A 21,012-nucleotide genomic window follows, 5' to 3' on the forward strand; every position below is an offset into this window, starting at 1 on the left:
GGCTATCCTATAATGGGTGCCTAGCAGACACTAGGTGCTTTGTATATATTAAGCTAGTCCAATCAGCAACCCTTCAGGGGAGGCATGTCTTCATTCACAAATCACAACACTGGCATACACCGGCCTAGCTCCTGAGGGCGCCAGCCCGGCCCCCCCGAAGTGTGAGAAGCCTGCAAGCCTCTCTGCTCTTCCAACCCGTTGCAGTCACCCCTGCTGGTGTCTATAGCAAGTCTGTCTATCTCAGCCATGGCTCTTGTCAGATCTTCATCGCATCTACTTTTCCTTGGACAATGTCATATCCTTGTCTTCATTTCAACTATTAGATTGATTTATTGCTCAAAATTCTCACTCTGTTTGTGTTTCCTACAAGCAGAATTTCCTGGCTGAGAGATAAAATTTTCCCAATGGGACATTTGAGGAGGTCAAATCAGATTGATTCAGTCCATGCCCAGGTCATTGTCGAGGAGTAACAAAGATGTGCTTCTGGTCTGAATGCTCAAACTGAATTACGTGATACAAACCCCATGCAGAAATAATTATATTCTCTATATTAAAAAAAATCACAACAACTCTGTGGTGAGAATTCGGAGATGTGGCTTGCCTAAAGCTACATAGCAATTTAATGCCAAATCTCTCTCCCTCACCCACCTTGCTGCCTCATTTTGTATGGCTACATTACATTAATGACATCTACTATCAGTAAGCCAAATTTAACACCAGTTTAAGTCCACTTCCAGGTCATTGCCATCATTAAGAAAGCTTAACCTAGCTTTCTGGCCTCTAATTTGCAACACACTCTAACACTCTAATGAGCCACAGACATTTCTTCTTTCCTTATGGATTTTTAAATAACAACTAAGCAGTCAAAAAGAAATCAGGAGATGACTGGCCCTGTCCCAGAAAATGATGTTGTGCTTTGCTATGGATGGAGTAGGAAGAAGTCCTTCCTGTAACTCCTGGGCTGGCTGCCAGCCTCCCCGCCAACCCTGGTTTCATGCACAGTTTCGTACATGGTTACACTACAGACACTAGGCAGTTTCTTCATCTCCCCAAGCCAGTGCCAACAAGTAAATGTAGGAGACGATAAGTTGAGGATGAGTCTATAAAGAAGTGAAGAATAAAAACTGGTCAATTATATTTTATTGCGGTTGCTCTATATATCCTGATATTTGCCGGCAAGCTTTAGAGAAGAAAAACAAAAGAGAGACGTGCATGTTTTTGCTCTTGTAAAAGGGTACAAACGAGAACAAGACTCAAGGTAAAGAAAGCATCTTTTATAGATTTATTGGTCCATTACTTTAATTGAGGTAAAGAAACCTTGAAAATTTACAGGCTAACAGTTTATCAAGCAATACAAATTCTTTTGTTTACCTCAAAATGTAATACTAATCCCATAGTAAACAATGGACAGAATGTTTTATACACAGACACATGAAAAAAAGTGGACAAAAACCTCGTGCCAACATCAAAAATGCAACAAAAGGTCTTTTTTTTTTCTTTTTACAATCTCTGGGTCCCACAACAGGGGAAAAAAGGTGACATTCTTTTTAAAATTTGGTACCTTCATGACACAAAGACTTTGATCTGTAAATAAATCACTTTCTCATTGACGCACATTCTTGAACACATTTTTTTTTTATTCACAGCTTTTGTTTTGGCTTAATGGCAGCATGGAGAGAGAACACATTTACACAGAGGACTTGATCAACACCTCAGAAGGTGTTTTTTTCCTTTAAAAAATTTAAATGTAAAGAATGACTTCTAAACATAAGAAATACGGTCCATAATTTGGACATGACCTAAGCAAAAGGTTGTTTTTGTTTGTCTGTTTTTGTTTTGTGTTTTTCAACAGTTAAAATACAAGTAGAAAGTCTGCTGGCAGTTTATGGCATGGGAATACTATCAGGTGTACATCATTTCCCCATGCATTCCCAACTCATACACCTCAAGGGAGCAGGCACACAGAAGTACAGCGGACAGGGCATCTGCAGGCCGGACCCGAACCTCAGCGTGAGCAGGTGAATGGGGTGGACTGTTCAGAGCTGCTGGCTTGTTATTCGCTGAAGGCCCAGCTGACATGGGCACCATTTCAACATACTGAGTCACGTTTTTGTTTACAATCTACTTTCATCGCTCCATTTCCACACCGAGGAAAAAGCATCCCCCTTCTTCTTTCCAGTGTGTGGCTGGAGGGCTGGCCTGGGACGGTGCACCAGCCTGTCAAACAGGGGTGTTGACAGCTGTTGCCTGCTCTCACCCGGCCTGCAGGGAGCCAGAATCCCCCAGGGAGAGCAGAGCACTGACAATATTCAGTCACTGGTTTTCATTGAAAAAGCCCTAGTAAAACTGACTAAATTATGTGAGTCAACACAATATGTTTTCTGTTTTTTGGCATTTCAACCTGTGGAGCATTTCTTCCTGAAATGTGCTGGTCTGAGGCCTCCACGGTATCTCTTAAAAAGCCGCTCTGCAGAATCAGGGTAAAGCTTTAATACTGTCATAATCTATAGGGTTCTTTGTATCTATGTGATTTGTCGATGCTGATGCCATTTATCCTCTACAATCAAAAGTGTGCCAAAAGGCACTAAGTTAATTTTTCACACTCTAAAACAAAAAAGGTCTTGTGGTCCCTGTGTTTCCTTACATTATCAAAAACATCATTTGGCAATAGCAATACTTAGCTTTCTCTTCCCAAAAGGCAGCCCTAATTATGAACCCTACTTTCTTATTTGTTTCTTTAAGACAGTGGTTCTCAACCTTCTGGCCCTTTAAATACAGTTCCTCATGTTGTAACCCAACCATAAAATTATTTTCGTTGCTACTTCATAACTGTAATGTTGCTACTGTTATGAATCGTAATGTAAATATCTGACATGCAGGATGGTCTTAGGCGACCCCTGTGAAAGGGTCGTTCGACTGCCAAAGGGGTCTCGACCCACAGGTTGAGAACCGCTGCTTTAAGAGGACTGAGGACTGACTATGCTAGACCTCTTGTGTTTAGGCTGAACAACTGATTATATTTCTAAAAACTCCTTTTTTAAAAATCCAGAATCTAAAAAACACCCATTGAAGAATAAGGCATTTTAACCGGTGTTGACAAATTCTCAAAAAAGTAGAGTCAGGCTTTTAACAGTCTGTGGCATTTTTAAAAGTCTGGATTTGTTTATTTTCAAGTGCTAAGTACACAGAATGTTTATGTATGAGACACAGAATCTTACTGGTTTGCTAAAGTTATTTTTTCAAAGCCCTTATTTACAGGCTCTCTATAGTAGCAAAAACTACCTGGATAATGCATTTTTCTGCCACACAGAAGGGATCAGACAGCCGTACCCAGAAAGCATTTCAAATACATACGATTAAGAAAGAACAGTCAAACCCCCTGTAACAGAGTCCCTCCCCACCTTTTCTAATGCAGCCCGCCCTGCGCATGCTCTAATCTGTGCAGCTATGGAGAGACCAGACATCCCTCAGACAAAAAGCTAACCACCTACTGGGTGGGTTGATCAAAAACCGGGTTTCTGGTTTAGTCACTGAATTAAAAAAAAACACACGAAACACAAGGAAGAGGACAACTCCAACACACCTGGCTCAATCTGTCTGGCCCAGGGGATGACATTTCCCCCAAATTTACTGCTAAATGCCACCTGCCATCCGAATAGAGAAAACGTAATAAGTGAGAGGGCGTGTCCAATCTGTTGCCATCTTGAGGACTTTGGAGAGGCAAACGCCCATTCCCAACATCATTTTGTAAACGGAGATGACCAAAGCGGTGTTACCCCAACCTCATAATTAGATAAACCAGTTTCCAGACCTTTAGAGTAGGCGTCTAGGAAGGCGGGGTCCAGGGTGGTACGCCCGCCCTGACCACAGGCAGCCCATTTGCTCAGCAGAGGCACCTTTTAGTGCAGCCAGAGCAGAGCCCAACTCTGACCCATCCCAAGAGCCAAAGAGATGAGGCCAACAAAGACCCAGGAGGTGGTTCTGGATCTCGCTATCCCTCCTCTCTCACCCGTCAGGACACAGTACAGAGAATGACTGTTCTCAAGCCCCATGAATGGCATCAAAACAGCAACTGGTGCCCATGGTTTCAATGCTCCCAATCTCAGGGTCAAGTCACACAAACTCTGGGTGTTTCTTGGACTGATGCCGTCCCGAGAGAAACTCCACTGGCCGACTGCCGCCCTCCTCTAAAGCAGAGCTTCCTGTCATCCCGTCACAAAAGGTGGCCTCCCAGGAAATGAGCAGCAAGTGTGCATGGACAGCGACTGAGAAAACACTCATTCAACAACATGCAGAACACGCTCCGGTGTGGCTGAAATTTGGCATGAAGACAAGCTTACGTTACATTCCCCAGGATCCCAGCGTGGTGCCAGGTTGTTATTTCAACTAAAGAAAGGGGTCTGGTGAGTTCAAGGAGCAGCACAGTGAAATACAAGCTGATCGCCTCCCAAATCGCACTATCTGAGCTCACCGGGAATCGTCATCAAGCTTTACTAAAGGAGAAAGCCCGGCCGTGTAGGATAGGCCTCTTCCATAAGGGGCAGTGGTTCCTTGCAGAGTAGCCTAGGATCTTCTTGTAGGCCCAGCCCGCGATAAGGAAGAGCAATGTCCGCATCTGCTGCCATCTTATCTTCAACACCACCTGCTCTCTAAAACCTGCTGTTTCTAGGAACCCTCTCTTCTGCCTTGGCCTGGATTTTTGACCTGGGAAGTGAAACCTATCGTTTCCCAGGCCCGGGGCCAGCGGACGGAATGACTGTCCATTCCACTGCCATGTGCTCAAGCCTGGCAACCTGCCCATGTCTGCCTGAGGTAAGGCGCATCTGCAAGCAAAAATCTCCTGGAACATGAATACAAGACAGGGGCCAGTGCTCTCAGCACCACGCTTTGTGGAGACAAGGAGGATGGGGCGACGAAGCCTCGATGAGGCAGTCTTTGGCAAAGAAGTCTCTGGATCACACATCTCCTAGGGCAGTGATAGCGAACCTTTTGAGCTCAGCGTGTCAGCATTTTGAAAAACCCTAACTTAACTCTGGTGCTGTGTCACATATAGAAATTTTTTGATATTTGCAACCATAGTAAAACAAAGATTTATATTTTTGATATTTATTTTATATATTTAAATGCCATTTAACAAAGAAAAATCAACCAAAAAAATGAGTTCGCGTGTCAGAGGTGTCATAGGTTCGCCATCACTGTCCTAGGGGATCAACCACCTTTGTGATGATTGAGATGGAGAGGCGAATGCTTGGGCCTGCTGACCCTCAGGGGAGCCCTGGGAGGACTGGAGAGCCTCCCTCACTGCCTACTGTCCCTGCCTCCTCACCTTAAGATGCCAGCCTAGGCCATTTCTCCAAGGAAGCCTGTACTACACATGGCTTTCCCCAGACCTGCTACCAGTAGCATGCTGGAGGGCGGTGAGCCGTGTTTCAGCTTTTGCTGGCGTCTTACGGCACAGGAACATCACATAGGGGGCCAAAGAGAGGAAGACAAAATCCCAAGATGCCCAAACCCTTTCAGAGCTAGTCTTTCACCTCCAGAAATGTTCAGAGGTGACTGCGGGCCCTACGCCCTTCCCCAAATGTCCCACTGATGAACCTAACAGACTACCGTCTAGTTTTCCTGTAACTCCTGCCATAGTTCTTTCTGAGTATTCATTACACTGGGCAACGTTTTAAAAGCACACATTCCATAAGGCAAGGCTTCACACATTCCCAAAGATGAGTGTTCTCTGCTGGGCCAGTCTAGTGTCTTCTATCAAATATCAATAGAGAGCCATCAACCCACCCTGATTCTACCAGCAAGCGGTCAGGCTGGACCCGGGCACCCATGCCCACACCAACGTGATGGTTTAGAGGTAGAACGAAGCACTGAATCACCCCTCGGGGTAGATGGACTGTTCTTATCCACCTACTTCAATGAATCATTTCTAATCGTACCAAACTGAAGATTCGCATCAAAGGGTTTGAGCATAGCACGAACAGGGTCTCACAGTGCAGTGAAGTACCCACTGATATAAAAATTATAATTTAAACCGCGACTTCTTCAAACACGATGAGACAGAACCAACTGTCCTGTGCCGTCCAGCTGCTGCCCCGACAGCATCACAGCATGGCTGACACCGGGTCAGCTCTGCCGTCGGAAGTGGAGTGGCGTGACTTCGACGTGCCGCGCGCTGGCTGGCGGCACCTGCAGGTTACCTTCCGCGTGCAGGGCTGTCTCCGCACAGCTGCTTCATTAAAAAAAAAAAAAATACTACCACGTATTTGAGGCTCAGATTTATAATTTTATAAGGATGAGCCGCAGAAGAAAGAACACAAACGTGACATGTAGCTTCCTTTCAGGAGAAGAAAAAACCTAGTTGGAAGATAGATCTTTTTTTTCCCCATCTGCTTGTTTGATGTTGATTTTAAAAGTAAACCTGGTAATAGTTTGGAATAAAGACTAGATGCAGCCAGCAGGCCCCAGGAGCTTGGCTGCAAACTGACCTTACCTCCACCAGAAACAGAGAGTCCACCGCTGCCGGTGTCATAGTGGAGGTTCGACCAGGGACTGACTTTGCTCCTGGTCAGAAACAGTGGGGGTTAAAGCACTTCATGTAGGACATTCACACTGAGTTTGCAGAATCTCGACTGTGTCAGAACCACACACCAGCCTCTCACCAACACGTTGCCCAAGCACTCAGTGGACGTAATAGCAAACGTTAAACTAGGACTTTTTGGTGAGGTAAAGGCAATTGCACAAAGCAGATGTGGGAGGCGGGGCTTGGCATCTGCCCCGTGATCTCAACAACAGGGGGAGCTACCCTGACTTCGAGACTATAGCTACTCCCCCACAGGCCTACTCTCTACTTTGATGACATTTCACAAACAAAACAACAACATGGAAGGACGTCACAGAGAAAAATGCACCTTTTTTTCATTTTACACAAAAACAGTTTCCCATCTTCCGCATTCTAGTGTCAGAAACAAGTTTGGGGAGCCCTGTCCTCCAGCTCCCCGAGGCATCGCGTAAGGACAAGGACGCTGGCTGGCTGGCTCTAGTTCGGATGCATTTAGACACTGATTTCAATGGCCCCACGGGAACCGGGAACCATCAAACAGGCACCACTCATCACGAGCAGGCAGCAGGCCACACACGGCTTCAGGCCACTGTACATTAAGGACCTTCCACGGAGGCGCCAACACCTCCTGCCAGGCTGGGCCATGTCATTGCCCACAGAGGTCAGTCCAGAGCTGCTGTGTGTCCACGGGAAGCAAGAATGGCCTCCTGTTTGTGCCTTCCTCACATCCCTGAAAAGCGGGGCCCGGGTTCCCTTCTGCAACAGGCAGCTCCGCTGTCCCAGAACAGGAAACTGTGACAAGATGTCAGAGGGTCCACTGAGGATGTCTGGTCCCTCGCTTTCGAATCTTCGTAGTGTTCCGTGTCATAGGTTCCTTCACAGCATGGAGGTCTGCTGCTTTTGCTGAGAGATGATTATAGCCTTACACCTCCGCCAGGGAATAAATACTAAGTGAAAACAACTGTCAGACAAAGGCAGGTGGGGAAGGGAAAGAAATACACGAGGAGAGATGTTTCTGTGGTTGCTTGCTCGGTGCCTGCTCTCTGGCACAGCAGGGACATTCCGGGATGGCGTGCCGTGCCCTGTGTAGGTAGAAGAGCCTCTGTCCCCAGAAGGAACTCACTTGGCCTCTTGCTTCTCCTGCAGAAGTGGAATAATCGACTCCCACGCCATGAGGCACTGAAACAACAACACGGGGCACGGAGTATCAGCATCGGGTTTCAGATTTCGGGGTCAGCTTCTTAATTCTGCTCTAATCCTGCTGATCCTGCTGGGTGACCTTGTCTAATGATGCCCACATGCGTTTTCCATAACTACCAGCAAGGGAGGAGGTAACAGGTGCTGGTTTTGAAAACTTCACCCCCATTTCTACAAAAGATACACAGCGTCTGTACAAGGTCGCAATGCACTGTCCATACTACATGCTCACATCCAGTAAGTGGAAATGGAGTCACTGAAAGAAATTCCTTCCCTTCAAAAAGCAGAGAAGAGACCAGGCTGTGAACCCTTGATGAGGCCCTAGGTTCTCAGCCAGGACAGGGACATGGCTCCAGGTATGGGTGGTGCCTGCATAAGGCTGTAAGTCACACTGGAATGAGTCAGCCACCTGGCTCTGGGGGGGTGGAAACCCGCTCTTCCTCACCAGCCTCACTTTTACTTGTATGGCGGCTCCAGGAGCTCCCAACTGGGACAATGGCGGGAGGGAACTCTGTGTTTATTGTTTCATCATGTCCAAACACTGCCATGTATTTTACATTCACTATCAGTAGTCCTCACGACACACACACACACACACATACTTTATAGATGAGGAAAATGAGACCCAGGAGGTTAAGTAACTTGCCCAAGATACACAGCTAATAAATGGCAGAGGCTCATGACTCCAAAACGAGAGTTCTTCCAACTATACCAATCTCCGTGCACCCCAGGCCCGTAGACAACTTGGGCACTCTCCTCTGAGACCACCCTACTCAGCCGAACTGGTTTTCCCTTTGAGAAGTCTTTTGCAAAGAGGGACGGACAGGGGAATCACACAAGGCTTTCTTAGAACCAGGAATTTGTGCTGAGTCACTTGGGGATGAATTCAGAGGAGATGGGAGGAAAGAGGCATCCTTAGGTCAAGAGCGGTGAAATCACTCCCTGCTACTCTTTCTTGGTGACTCTGAGGTTGGAGAAGAAGCCGGACGCAGAGCTTACTTTCAAAACCAGAGACCAGGGCGGGGTCCAAGGCATTCTGGGTCCTGCTCTCTCCTTTAAGGATCCTTCTATGTCAGCGATGGATCCAAGGCCACACCAGCTTTCCTTTTAATCCTCAAATGCTTACGCTTTTTCCGACCTTGCATATGTTGCATATGGTGTTCCCTTTGCCTGGAATACTTACTCCCCAAGTCCTTGTCTCTGAGAATCAGATTAAATGCCATTTCCTCAGTTTGGCCTTTCCTGCCCACTCCACTTGCCCCTTCCCGTCCCTAATCTGAATTATGCCCCCAGTAATTTCTCCCCCAGTTTCCTGTTCTTTCCCTCACTCTGCAGTGGTGGAATTATTGTACCAATGCAGATCCTCCACCAGACTGAGGGCTCCTTAATGGTAGGAGTCCTGCTGTTTTGTTTATTAATGTGCACCCACCCCTTGTACACAGCAGATACACAGAAAGCGTTTGTTAAATGTACATAGGAGCCAAGATGAGGTCCCAAGACAGTGAGCCTATTTGTGATAGAAGGGAATTCATGAAAAAAGCTGTTTTTAATTGTTTTCCCTTGTAATTCTACGTGCCTTTTTTAAAGGTATTTAAAGTCTGTTTTAAAAACAAAACAAAACAGGATTGTGATAAGGGGTCTACAGGCTTCAGCAAATAACCAAAGGGGTCCATGGCACAATGGATGTGAGGAACCCCTGGAGGTAGAACCACAGCAGGTGATTCCTTTAAGCTGTAACCCCAAGGCCTCCATTAAAGTGACCCCAAAACCACATTAATGTAACCCCAAGCCTCCACTGACTGGGGGCTTCCCTGCGCTAAGGCCTGACTGATTCTGGGAAGCGGCAAGCTGCCAGGGCCAAAGGACAAGGTAGAGAAAACCACTTCCTTCAGCAGTGACTGCAACTGTTCTGGGAAGCGGCGAGCTGCCAGGGCCAAAGGACACAGTAGAGAAAACCACTTCCTTCAGCAGTGACTGCAACTGAAACCCCAGTGGGGGTTCTGCTCCCCAAATCAGCACCACATCAAGCACAGCTGGGCAGACATGCAGGGGTTGCTAAGAATAAAGTAAAATAGGGAAGGAGCTGGAACCAGCAGGATCCCTAATTCTGGGTTTCTGACAGGCCCTCCCTAAAGGCTCAGCCTATGGGAAATACTTCCTTAATGAGAGGGCTGTGGTCCTTCGGCGTGCCCCTTACCTTCTCATAATATTGGATGTTCTTGTCAGCCATTCCCATGAGCAGCTGCCGGAAGTCCTGCCTCTTGTTGTTCTGCCACCTCTCCATGTCGGCTTTCAGGTCAGCATTGAAGCACTCCATCCGATCCTGACATTTCTCAACGTCTGCGGGTACCTGAAGGGCGATGCAGAAGTGGGTGTAACTGGTCTCTCATGCCCCAAATTGCTCTGCTCACACAGTTGTGAAGGGCCAAATCACTACATGAAAATGCCATAAACCCACTCTCTCCTCTGGAGGCATTTACCTGAAGGCAGAGCCCATTGTTTTCAGGTCTAAGAAGGAACTCTGAAAGACCACCCTGACCCAAATCTTCAAACCCATCCAAGCGTAAGGGACTTGTGGGAAACACCCACCCCATTTATAAATAGAAAGAAGAAACATTGTAAGCAGAGTCATATATCTTTGGTTCCTGTTTTTAAAATGTAAAAATGTGTGTAGATTTTGCAAATAGCCAGCAGGATTTGGTATTGCCCTGTGAGTTTCCCATGTCCAATAATGAAACTAGAAAAGGTTCTCCCACATCAAGTGAACTATTGCATTAGTTCTGATGCTTGACAATGTCTATCCTCATTAATCAGAGAATTAATTGCAATAATACAACTGTTGGCCAGCTCCCTCTTCTGAACCCTACATTACATATAATCTGGAGACTTATCTATGCTCCCCAAGATAGCAGATCACCAAAAAAAAGAAAAGTTAAAGTTAGGCAATTCTGGGGAAGTAAGAGAAAAATTATGTATGCATGTCAAACGAATGTGAAATACAAATTCAAGTTTTTCCTTAAAGAAGACCTTCTCAAAATGGAACAAAGTCTGAATTTCACAACTTCCATTTTGCTTTGGTGAGTTTTATCCATCCTACACATCTAGACAGAGAACCCAATATTATGAAAAGGTAACAGGAAATTATTACCCTGGTTGCCAAAGCACAAAGCTAGATTCTCTCCTAACTCGAGAGCTCCACTGGGCCCTGATGGTGGCCAGGGGTTCAAGGCGCCCAAAGCTGGGTCAACGCCCACCTGCCAAAGGCTTCCCAACAACAAATAAGGCCTTGTATACATTTTGTGTGCCGGCTCCTGTGAACCCCAAAGTCTCCAAGCTGTGGGTCATCTTCAGGGTCACTCTTTACCAATCAAGGAATTTTTATGCTCAGGCCTTATGGGCAAGGAGCCAACCCAGAAACAGCAATAATGGTGAGGCCAAGCCTGAGGGAGCTGGACACCTTCAGAGCTTCTAAAAGTGCCGAGGGCATTGGCCATCTGCCACCCAGACGGCTTGGAGATGGCTGCAGGAGCAAGGAAAGGAAAGCAGCCTAGGTGAGGGGATTTGAGAGTGCGTGGCATGGAAACTAAACCTGGATGAGACAAGGATGAGTCGGAGAGAAAGAGACAGCAGGGCATCCTAGGCAACTCGAAAGGAAAGAACTTTTCTCTTTAGAGGGGAAAAGGAGCCTTCCTCAAAGCACTGAAGCTTCTGGAATTACAAACGAACTTGACTTTTTCTTCTGGTGCCATGCCTGAAGTCACTCACCCTTGCCTTTCCCTGCTGACTCACCCATTACTGTTGGCCACCTCGGGGGGAAACTGAAACAAAACAAGAGTGCCCTGGCTTTGCTGCACTGGAGCCATTCCCCCATAAACGTCCAGTCAACTGGCCCCATGGACACCTAGGGGGCCGGGGTCTGTGGCCAGGCCTCAGCTCCCTGCAGGCGCAGTCCAGTTCCCTTATTCCTCTCGTGGGCACTGCTCATTTTAGCATGTGGGTGAGTGAGTGCATGGGAGCAACTTCCTGTTTGCTTAGCAAAACTACTTCAGCAAAGAGGAAAAGTAAAGCTCTGAAAAGAGAACCTCGTTGGGGGGCACAGGGAGAAGAGGAAGGCTCAGTTCTCTGACTGAGGGGAGTTCCTGCACAGGAAAGGGGAGCTGCTCATGGGGGTGGACGCTCTGGTTGACCCACAAAAAATCAAGTCAGGACTGCAGCTCTGGAGTTTATGATCGCACCAGCCTGGCTTTAGAAAATATTTTTAACTCATCATTCTCACAACATACTCCCCAGTTGGCAGTGAGGAATATGAAAGTGCTTAGCTCTCTACAGACAAACTTGTCTCAAGTTGCCTACAATCTACCTGGGAAGATGCTCCCACTGCACTCAGAGCCCTGTGATGAGCAAAATGTAAGGCGGAACTAGAAAGCGAGTCCAACTAGGATAACAGATCGGGTTTCCTGGAAGAAATTCCACTGAGGCCACTCTTCAGAGAAATGTGACAACTGGGGAGAGGGCACTCTAGAGTGACAGTACGTGCAAATGACAGAAGTGAGACAGCACCTAGACCTACCTTGGAACAGCTCACAGGCCACAGTGCCCACAAAGGCAGAGAGAGAGAACTCCAGCTGGTGAGATTGGTGGGGGAGGGGCATAAGCCTGGGGCTCTTCCTGAAGGCCAGGTTTTCTGGGGTCCATTTCCCTCATGCCACTTTTTTTGAAAATAGAAAGGCTTGCGCTTCCTCCAACTGTATAGACAGTTATGGGGCCAGATTTCCAGAGTTCGAATACGACATCTACCACTTGCTAGACGGGTAATTTTGGGCTTCTCTGTGCCTCAACTTCTTTTTCAGGATAATACTCTCCACCTTACAAGGTTGATATGAGGTTAAATGAGATAGAATGTATAAACCCCTTGGTGCCTGGTATATATTAAACACTCAATAAATATTTGCTCATTCTGGTCAGTATCAACATTATAAATCGAAGTTCATTAAAGACAATCTCTCATTTACATAGTTCCTTAGGTCAGAATATTTTATTGAGCTTTATTCCATGTCTTACAAAAAATGTACTTTTTTGTTTTCCAAATATAACCTATTATAATATAATCAAATATAGTCTTTCAAACTTCATGTTAATCTTCACCCTTGCTACCCCACCCAAGATTTCTCCAGAGATTGGAGATGAGTCAACACCCAACTCTACTGTCATAGATCATCCTTGGCACCCTGGAACTGGGCAGTGGCTGTAACTCCAGGAGGGAGGGGACAGTTTAGACCAACCTGGTGCAGACAGAACTGACAGACTTGGCAGCCAATTGCACGTGAGATATAAGATATAGAAAGTCAGAGAAGAGCCTGAAGTTTCTTTCTAGTCTGGGTGACTAGGATAGCAATAGTCCACTGTAGGGCTCAGGATAAAGGACAGGACCACAGAACAGATAAAGGCGGTAGCTGCAGCCACGGGAAGAGTGAGACCTGCGCTCCACAAGAGGGGGCTGAAATAACTTAACAACAACAAATAACCTGATTTTAAAAAGAGCAAAGGAAAAAAAAAAAGAGCAAAGGACTTGAATAGACATTTCTCCAAAGAAGACACACAAATGGCTAACAAGCACATGAAATGATGTTTCACATCACTAATCATTAGGGAAATGCACATCAAAACCACAATGAGACCACTTCATACCCATTAGGATGCTTATTATTTAAAACACACACACACACACACACACACACACACACACAGAAAATAAAAAGCATTGTCGAGAATGTAGAGAGATTGGAACCTTTGGGCACTGTTAGTGGGTATGAAAAATGGCACAATCATGGAAAACAGTGTGATAGTTCCTCAACAACAAAAAATAATTATAATATGATACAACAATTCTACTTATGGGTATATACCCCCCCCCCAAAAAAAAAAAACCTGAAAGCAGGTCTCCAAGATATATATTGAACACCCACGTTCATAGCAACATTATTCACAATAGCCAAAAGGTGGAAGCATCTCAAGTGCCCACCCACAGGTGAGTGAATAAGCAAAATATGGTATATACAAACAGTGGAATATTATTCAGCCTTAAGAAGGAAGGACATTTTTTTATCCTCACTCGAGAATATATTTATTGATTTTAGAGAGAGAGGAAGGGTGAGAGAAAAAAACATGGATGTAAGAGAGAAACATCAATGGTTGCCTCCCATACACACCCCAACTGCAAGCTAGGTGTATGCCCTGACTGGGAATTGAACCAGCAATCTTTTGGTGTACAGGATGATACTCCAACCAACTTGGCCACCAGGCCAGGGCAAGGAAGAAAATTTTGACACATGCTACAACATGATTGAACCTTAAGGACATTATGTTATGTGAAATAAGCCAATCACAAAAGAACAAATACTGTCTGATTTATATGAGGTACCTAGAGTAGTCCAATTCATAGGGACAGAAAGTAGAATGGTGGTTTCCAGGGACCAGCGGGAGGGGGGACATGCAGAGTTGTTGTTTAGTGGGGGAAGAATTTCAGTTCTGGAAGATGACAAGAGTTCTAGAGATTGGTTACACAACAATGTGAATTTACTTAACACATTTGAACTGTGCACTTACAAATGGTTAAGATGATAAATCTTGTTATTTTTTGCCATGATTTAAAATTTTTAATATATGAGGGAATAGAAGAGGAGGCTGAAGAAGGGAGGGTCGATGGGTAGAACTCATGGAGAAGCCTACATTTATAGGGCTAATAAAGGAAGCAGCAAAGGTCACTAGAAAAGATGGGCACAGAAGCAGGAAGTGAGTCAGAGAGAACAGAGCCCTAGAAACACAGGGATGGACAGAGGGGTTGGATGAGGGGGAAGAGAAGGGTTTAAAAAGAAGAGAATAAGAGGAATTGGGGTGAGCTGCCTGAAATGACTAGCTACTGAAGTTGTCCAACTTTATCAAGAGGAGGGCCTTTGGCATCAGAGGCTCAAGATCATATTCTTCTCGCTTTTGTTTCTTTTAGGACAGTGTTTTTGTGACAATCAGTTCACTGACCAGAAACATCCAGCATTCCTTTTTATCGCAATGTTTTAATTTTCTGACTGAGGTATTGTTAGTTGTGCTATCTTGTGTCTGAAGGATGCTGAGATGGCAATATCCAATGCTAATGGTTGGGTGCTGCTTATCACAAGCCACCAAGAAAAAAAAATCACCAGATTAGACCTCATAAGGCAAGAAAAACTTCTAAACAGAGAACAAGACTGCATTTTTCTTATTGGGTTCCTTATCTCTCATGAGAACATCCACTACAGGATATGGGTTATTGAAGTGATGAGAGAAGGGTCACAGGGGGTTAAAGCATTTGTGTGTGTTGGTAATGTAAGGCCACACAACATTCACTTTTAAATGTATTGAGTCCTTTCCATGTACCTGGCATTCCTAGGCCCTGATATAAATCCCTACCCAAGTGTCCTTCTTGGAGGTAGGCTGCAGATGTCATATTATCTGCTCCCACAATGACGGTAGATTGAAAAGTCCCCAAAGGTTATATAAAACAGACATGATCCCAAAACCTGGGGGAGAGGGGATGCATGGCTGCCTTGGGACAGGTGCCAGGACCAATGACAGAAGCAATTCAAGATGGGATCTTCTCAGCTGCATGCTGCCGGGTGAAAGGCGGGGCGGAGCTTCCTAACGGGCTCTGTGTGAATGTCAACAACACTGACCCCAGCCTTCGGGGAAGCCAGAGTCCCAGGCTGCTCACCTCCAGCTTCAAGCAACCGATCTGTTTACCCCAGTGTGCCACACAAACACGTTCATTTTCTATGTGAGCTGTGAGATGAAAAAATGTTGAGGAAACACTGAGATAGGGTCAAGATTGAGAAGTCCTGGGTGCCCTGAAAGAATGCTTTTTAAAAATATATCTTATTGATTCCAGAGAGGAAGGGAGAGGGAGAGAGACAGATAGACACATCAATGATGAGAATCATTGATCGGCTGCCTCCTGCACACCCCCCACTGGGGATCGAGCTAGGGCTTTTTTTTTTTTTTTAGGGAGAAAAAGAAACAAACTTCAGAAAATGGCAGGTGAGGAGAGAGAAGAAAGGACACAGGTGAGTCAAGAGCAGATACACTAGAACAGAGGAGCCTTCAGATCACCTGGTCATGGCTGAAAGGAGCGAGCAGACACAGAGACTGAAGACTCAGGAGAAGGTCCATGTTCTTTCTCTCCCTCAGTCCCTCTGGTACTCATCTATACATGCTTACAAAAGCCAGGACCCTCCTCCCCAAAGACTGCTGGGAGCCCGAGCAGTAGGAATAAAGGGCTCCAACTCTGGAGCAAGACACATCTGAGGGCCAATTCCTGCTCCACCACTTGTTAGCTTTGGCACATACACTATGTATGTAATCCCCCTGAATCCTGGCTCTTCATCTGTAAGATGAGAACCACCACACCCATAGGGGTTGAGGCAGGAATTAAGTAAGATAAGGGAGGTGACAGAGCCCACCTTCTCTGGCTGAGGTGACCTCTGCCTCATTAGTCTGGCTTTCGAACCCAGGCTGAGATCAAGGCTGCTGCGGGGAGAGCTGGAAACCTCAGGCCTGTCTATCCTCACTTGGCAGAAGTGCCTGGAAACAAGGACACTCACTTCACTAACTCCCAGGTCTGCAGAAGCTCCAGACCAGTCTCTTCGCTCCCATCTACCACCTCAGAGCTGGAGTCCTTGCTCCTGGCACATCTCCGCTCACCCAGAATGTTAACCATTCTGTAGTCCTAAGAGCTTTGTCCACAGCCTTGGCGAGGTCTGTCCAAGTGACCCCAAGCTCTCTCTACTTGTGCTCAACCTGAGAGGCAATAGCTCAGTCCCTCCTGTTTTCTGCTTCCACCCCCTGCCACAGGACACACCGTCTCACCTCCACACTGACAATGAAGCATGGTAGCAACCATGCTTGGGTAAAAATTGCTGTTTAATATTTTAACCCTGCTGACATGGCTTCTGTTATTATTTGCTTGCTAAAATAATAGAAAAGTTATTTTGATTTTCTGAACTTATATAAGTTATCCCATTCGATTGAATACTCCATTGATTGTGGTTTGAATACCCCCATTGATAGTGATCTTACTGGTCTTTCGAAACACATTCCTCTGCACCTGGAGACCATGGCAGCACAATTACTCTAAATGGCCTCAGTGGCTCCAGATAATGTGTTTCCGTTGACTCAGTCGTCCCAAGATCCTAAACTATAATTAATCTTTGTAGCTAACTTGCTCAATCTAAGCTTCTGTAACAAACTGCTTTTTGCAAACCAGGTTCCTCATTCCAAACCTCGAGATGTAATCAGTACCCTTTGTGATATTTGCCTATATAAGTCTGATGTTTCGGCCAAGAGGGCACTACGAGATTTGGAGAGCATTTCCCCCTCGTAGTCCCGGCTTTGAAATAAATGTGGCTCCTTAATTCGACTTCTTGAGGCGTCCTTGTGTGATTCGCGGGGTACAATACAACAACACGACCATTCCCAAAGCTCCTACACTTGGCAGTACCCAATTCAAGACCACCAATGGGTCAGGGCCTAAAAGACCAGCCCTCCCCCCCTTTTACCTTTTGAAGATAAATGTCAGATTTTTATAAAGCCTTCTCTCTTGGCATCCCTTCTTTGTTCTTTGTTAAACTAGCCACACTTGACAATATTAGCATTGAAAAGTCAAATGCAGAATAAACTGCAAGTTCCCTCCACGGCCCACCCTCATGTTCACATTAGGGTAGGTATGTCCTGTCCCATTTTAAATGCAATTCCCGCCCCTCTTTGTTTCCAGAAGTAGCATTGGTATCCTCGTGGCTTGTAAGGGGGGTCAGATTCGCAGGCTCACACACGCCTGTGGTTCTGACAGATCCAGCCCAAGGCAGCGGCCCCTACGAAGAGCCTATAATTTCTCCAACTTCAAAATTAAGATGAGGCAAGCCAAGCATACGCCATCCAAAGCTCCATCTCCGTCTGCCTGAGAACAAACCACTGCGGAGTCTGCTGAGTTTCCTCAACCTAAACACAAAGCAAAACTTTACATTCTCTGACGCTAACACTTCCCTCACTGCAGAGGCCTCCCAGCAGCTGGGGCCACAGGGCTCCCTCCTTCATCCTCCGGACATCCACTCCAGTGTGAAATTCGAAGTGAAGGTCACGGAGGCCCACAAGGCCATTTCCTTCTTCTGGGTGGTGGAGAAGTGGTCAGATTTTGCTACTAGTTGTGGCTTCACAAAAATCAACTTTCCTCAGTCTTCAGAGCAACTTTTCAAGATTTCACTTCAAAACAAGAAGCCCCTAGCCCCTCTCGGGTCTTCTGTTAACGTGCTCAGACCTGGACCCTCCCCTGGGAAAACTCCCCATCGTTCCTCTCCTTCACTCATCCCTGTGATGGGCCTGTGAACAATCTTGCTCCCTCAATAACTTACAGCAGAACTCATTGAGACCTGGGATAAAATCAGCCCTGACCCACTTCCTGATATCTTGACTTTCATCTCACCAACAGGAGCTCTGGAGAGTGAAGCTCAAAACCACATAAAGCAGCCCAGCCAGTGTAGCTCAGCGGTTGAGCATCAACCCAGGAACCAAGAGGCTGCCAGTTCGATTCCTGGTCAGAGCACATGCCCGGTTGCGGGCTCGATCCCCTGTGGGGGGCATGCAGGAGGCAGCCAACTGATGATGTTTCTGTCTCATCTATGTTTCTATCTCTCTATCCCTATCCCTTCCTCTTTCTCTAAGAAAATCAATAAAAACATATTTAAAAAACAACAGCACATGCCCTGGCCAGTTTGGCTCAGTGGATAAAGCGTCAGCCTGCAGACTGAAGGGTCCCCGATTCGATTCTGGTCAAGGGTACATGCCTCAGTTGCAGGCTCAATCCCCAGTACAGGATATGCAGGAGACAGCAGTCAATGATTCTCTCTCATCATTGATGCTTCAATCTCTCTCCCTCTCCCTCTCCCTTCCTCTCTGAAATCAATAAAAATATATTTAAAAACAAACAAACATGTAAAACAAAGCACAGCAAAAGCTTTAGCCATTCACTTCCCAGATGTCTACTGCTGAAGGGTGGTTGGGAGGATAGGTGGTCAGGAGGCGTGGGAAAACAGAAACCTTAGGACACAAAGAAATAATGCCTTAAAAATACGTTTAGACAAAAGAATATTTTTAAGTCATGACCACAAACTCAGCAAACACATTCAGCATTCCTACTAGAGACAACTGGAACTCGAATGGGCAGCAGAGGCTCCACCAATGGAGCACTTGGGACCACATCCAACACTGCCCATCTCGGCACCCGCACAGCAGTCACAGGTCTGAACCCCACCAAAGCCAATGAGCAACCCAGTCCAAGCCGGGGCAGAGCTGGGATCTGCAGCCAGGGCCGTCTGATTCAAAATCCTGTGCTCTTTCTACCAAACCATAGTCGACTTGGACTGACTGCCCTCCTCTGCCCACCAACGGAGCTGCTGCCCCAGACCCAAACTGGTGGTACAATTTCTGCTGCCCCCCGTCACAACCTCCATCGGGCTAAATATCACAATTCTAACTAGGTAGCAAAGTTAACTTGGGCAGGGCTCAGCATCCCATCAGAAAGAGGGGCGATAAAGACCGCCTAACACAGCTAAGGGGGTGTAGCTGTGTCTGGACCCTGCTGGTTCGTCTCATGGGCTGGAAAGAAACCTGCTCCTCTGTAAACTCCTGCGGCCGAGAGGATGAGTGGGATGGGTCAGTGGTGCTCCAGGGAAGTGAGAACAGCAGCAGCAGGAAGATTTCAATGCCCACTGGGAGGAGAAGAGAAGTCACCCAGGCCCGCAAGAAGGGGAGAGAGCATGAGGCAGGAGCCCCGCAGCTTGGCTAGCTAGAACTCAGGCACCGGAAACAGCTCTTCCCGCTACTCCATCTGCCCTGAGACGGGTGTGAACTTCTGCAGCCAGCCAGCCAGGGCATAATCAAGATTTAAATGGACCTATTATTCACACCCTTTGGCTCCTGTCTTCACAAAAAAACTGTCCCACACAGGACTGGACATATACTAAATGACAAAACAAGCCTCTGAGAAAGCTTGTATTCAGGGCTGAGCAGGCACGGATGCTGACAGAACTATTTAAGTGACATCTTCTAAATATAGGGTCCTCAGCTTGCAAAGTAGGCCAGTGGCGGGACTTGCCATCTCCCTTCCCCTCCCTGGCCAGGAAAAGTAACATCTATATTTACATTTGGGAGCTAAATTGTAAGAATGAAAATTTAAAATATATAAACACAGTATTCTGTGTCATTCCTTTTTTGTTTTTTCATCCTCACCAGAGGATGTTTTTATAATTTTGAGAGCGAGAAAAAGTGACAGAAAGAGAGAAACATTGGCATGAGAGAAACATCAATTGGTTGCCTCCCATACATACATCTCCCGGCCAGGGGTCAAACCTGCAACCTAGGTACCTGCCCTGACCGGGAACTGAACTTGTAACCTTTTGGTGTATGGGATGATGCTCCAACCACCTGAGCCACCCGGCCAGGGCTCTGTGTCATTCCTTTAAATGAGACTGAGACATGGGCTCAGCAGACAGCACCATGTTCCAGAATGTCACAGGGCCAACCAGACTGGTCAATGGGACAGGCAGCTGGGAGGTAGAGGACAGCTGTGTGCACAGCTGTATTCCCATCATCTCCTCCCTCCAGACACACAGTATAGAAGAGGGTACCTCGCTCTCTGGCCAAGTCCCACCTGCAAACACCGGGCCACTGATGAGAGTCCCCGCCTTTATAGTTGTACTCTCTGTACTCAGCCTTCACTCTCTTGTGTAGACACTATGGGTGTCACAGGACGCAATGCCACAGTGTATTGCCTGCCTGCTGCGTCAAGATCTTTGGCATAAACAAATATAGGCAACTTATTGAGATGCTTTGTGCCTTGTTCCCTTGTTCCCTGAAATGGGATAAGAACAGTGCCTTCCCTCTGGTGACGGCTGGGGTGATTATGTGAAGCAATACACATACCTGGTATAAAGGTACTGTACAGAGTCAGGTGTGCCATTTCTGAGGTTTGGTTTCAAATTCCCAAAGCCAGTTCTTTGTAGGCAATGAGAACCAAAGCAGAGGAGGAAACCCAAACAAACAGTTCTGTTGTCAAACTATTTCCCTGAAACTGGGGCCCCTGCTATTAATCTAATAACATCCCCTACCCCACCCCTTTTTCAAAAACAAATACACCTTCCAATTACAAACAAGAAGGAGCAGAGTGACATCAC

General features: G+C 46.4%; 1 protein-coding gene across 1 annotated transcript in view; it reads right to left on the reverse strand.

Annotated features, from left to right (window-relative positions):
* Positions 1 to 6,893: 6,893 nt before the first annotated feature.
* SNX30 (sorting nexin family member 30) overlaps positions 6,894 to 21,012 on the reverse strand; it is a gene marked incomplete at its 5' end in the record, with an annotated part of 94,334 nt that continues 80,215 nt past the window's right edge. The window contains 2 exons of the mRNA XM_014534450.1: positions 6,894 to 7,741; positions 9,957 to 10,109. Of these exons, the coding sequence (XP_014389936.1) occupies positions 7,682 to 7,741; positions 9,957 to 10,109 (213 nt within the window). The remainder of the gene's footprint in view (positions 7,742 to 9,956; positions 10,110 to 21,012) is intronic.

The sequence above is a fragment of the Myotis brandtii genome, unplaced genomic scaffold, assembly GCF_000412655.1.
Source record: "Myotis brandtii unplaced genomic scaffold, ASM41265v1 scaffold13, whole genome shotgun sequence".
NCBI classification, from domain to species: domain Eukaryota; kingdom Metazoa; phylum Chordata; class Mammalia; order Chiroptera; family Vespertilionidae; genus Myotis; species Myotis brandtii.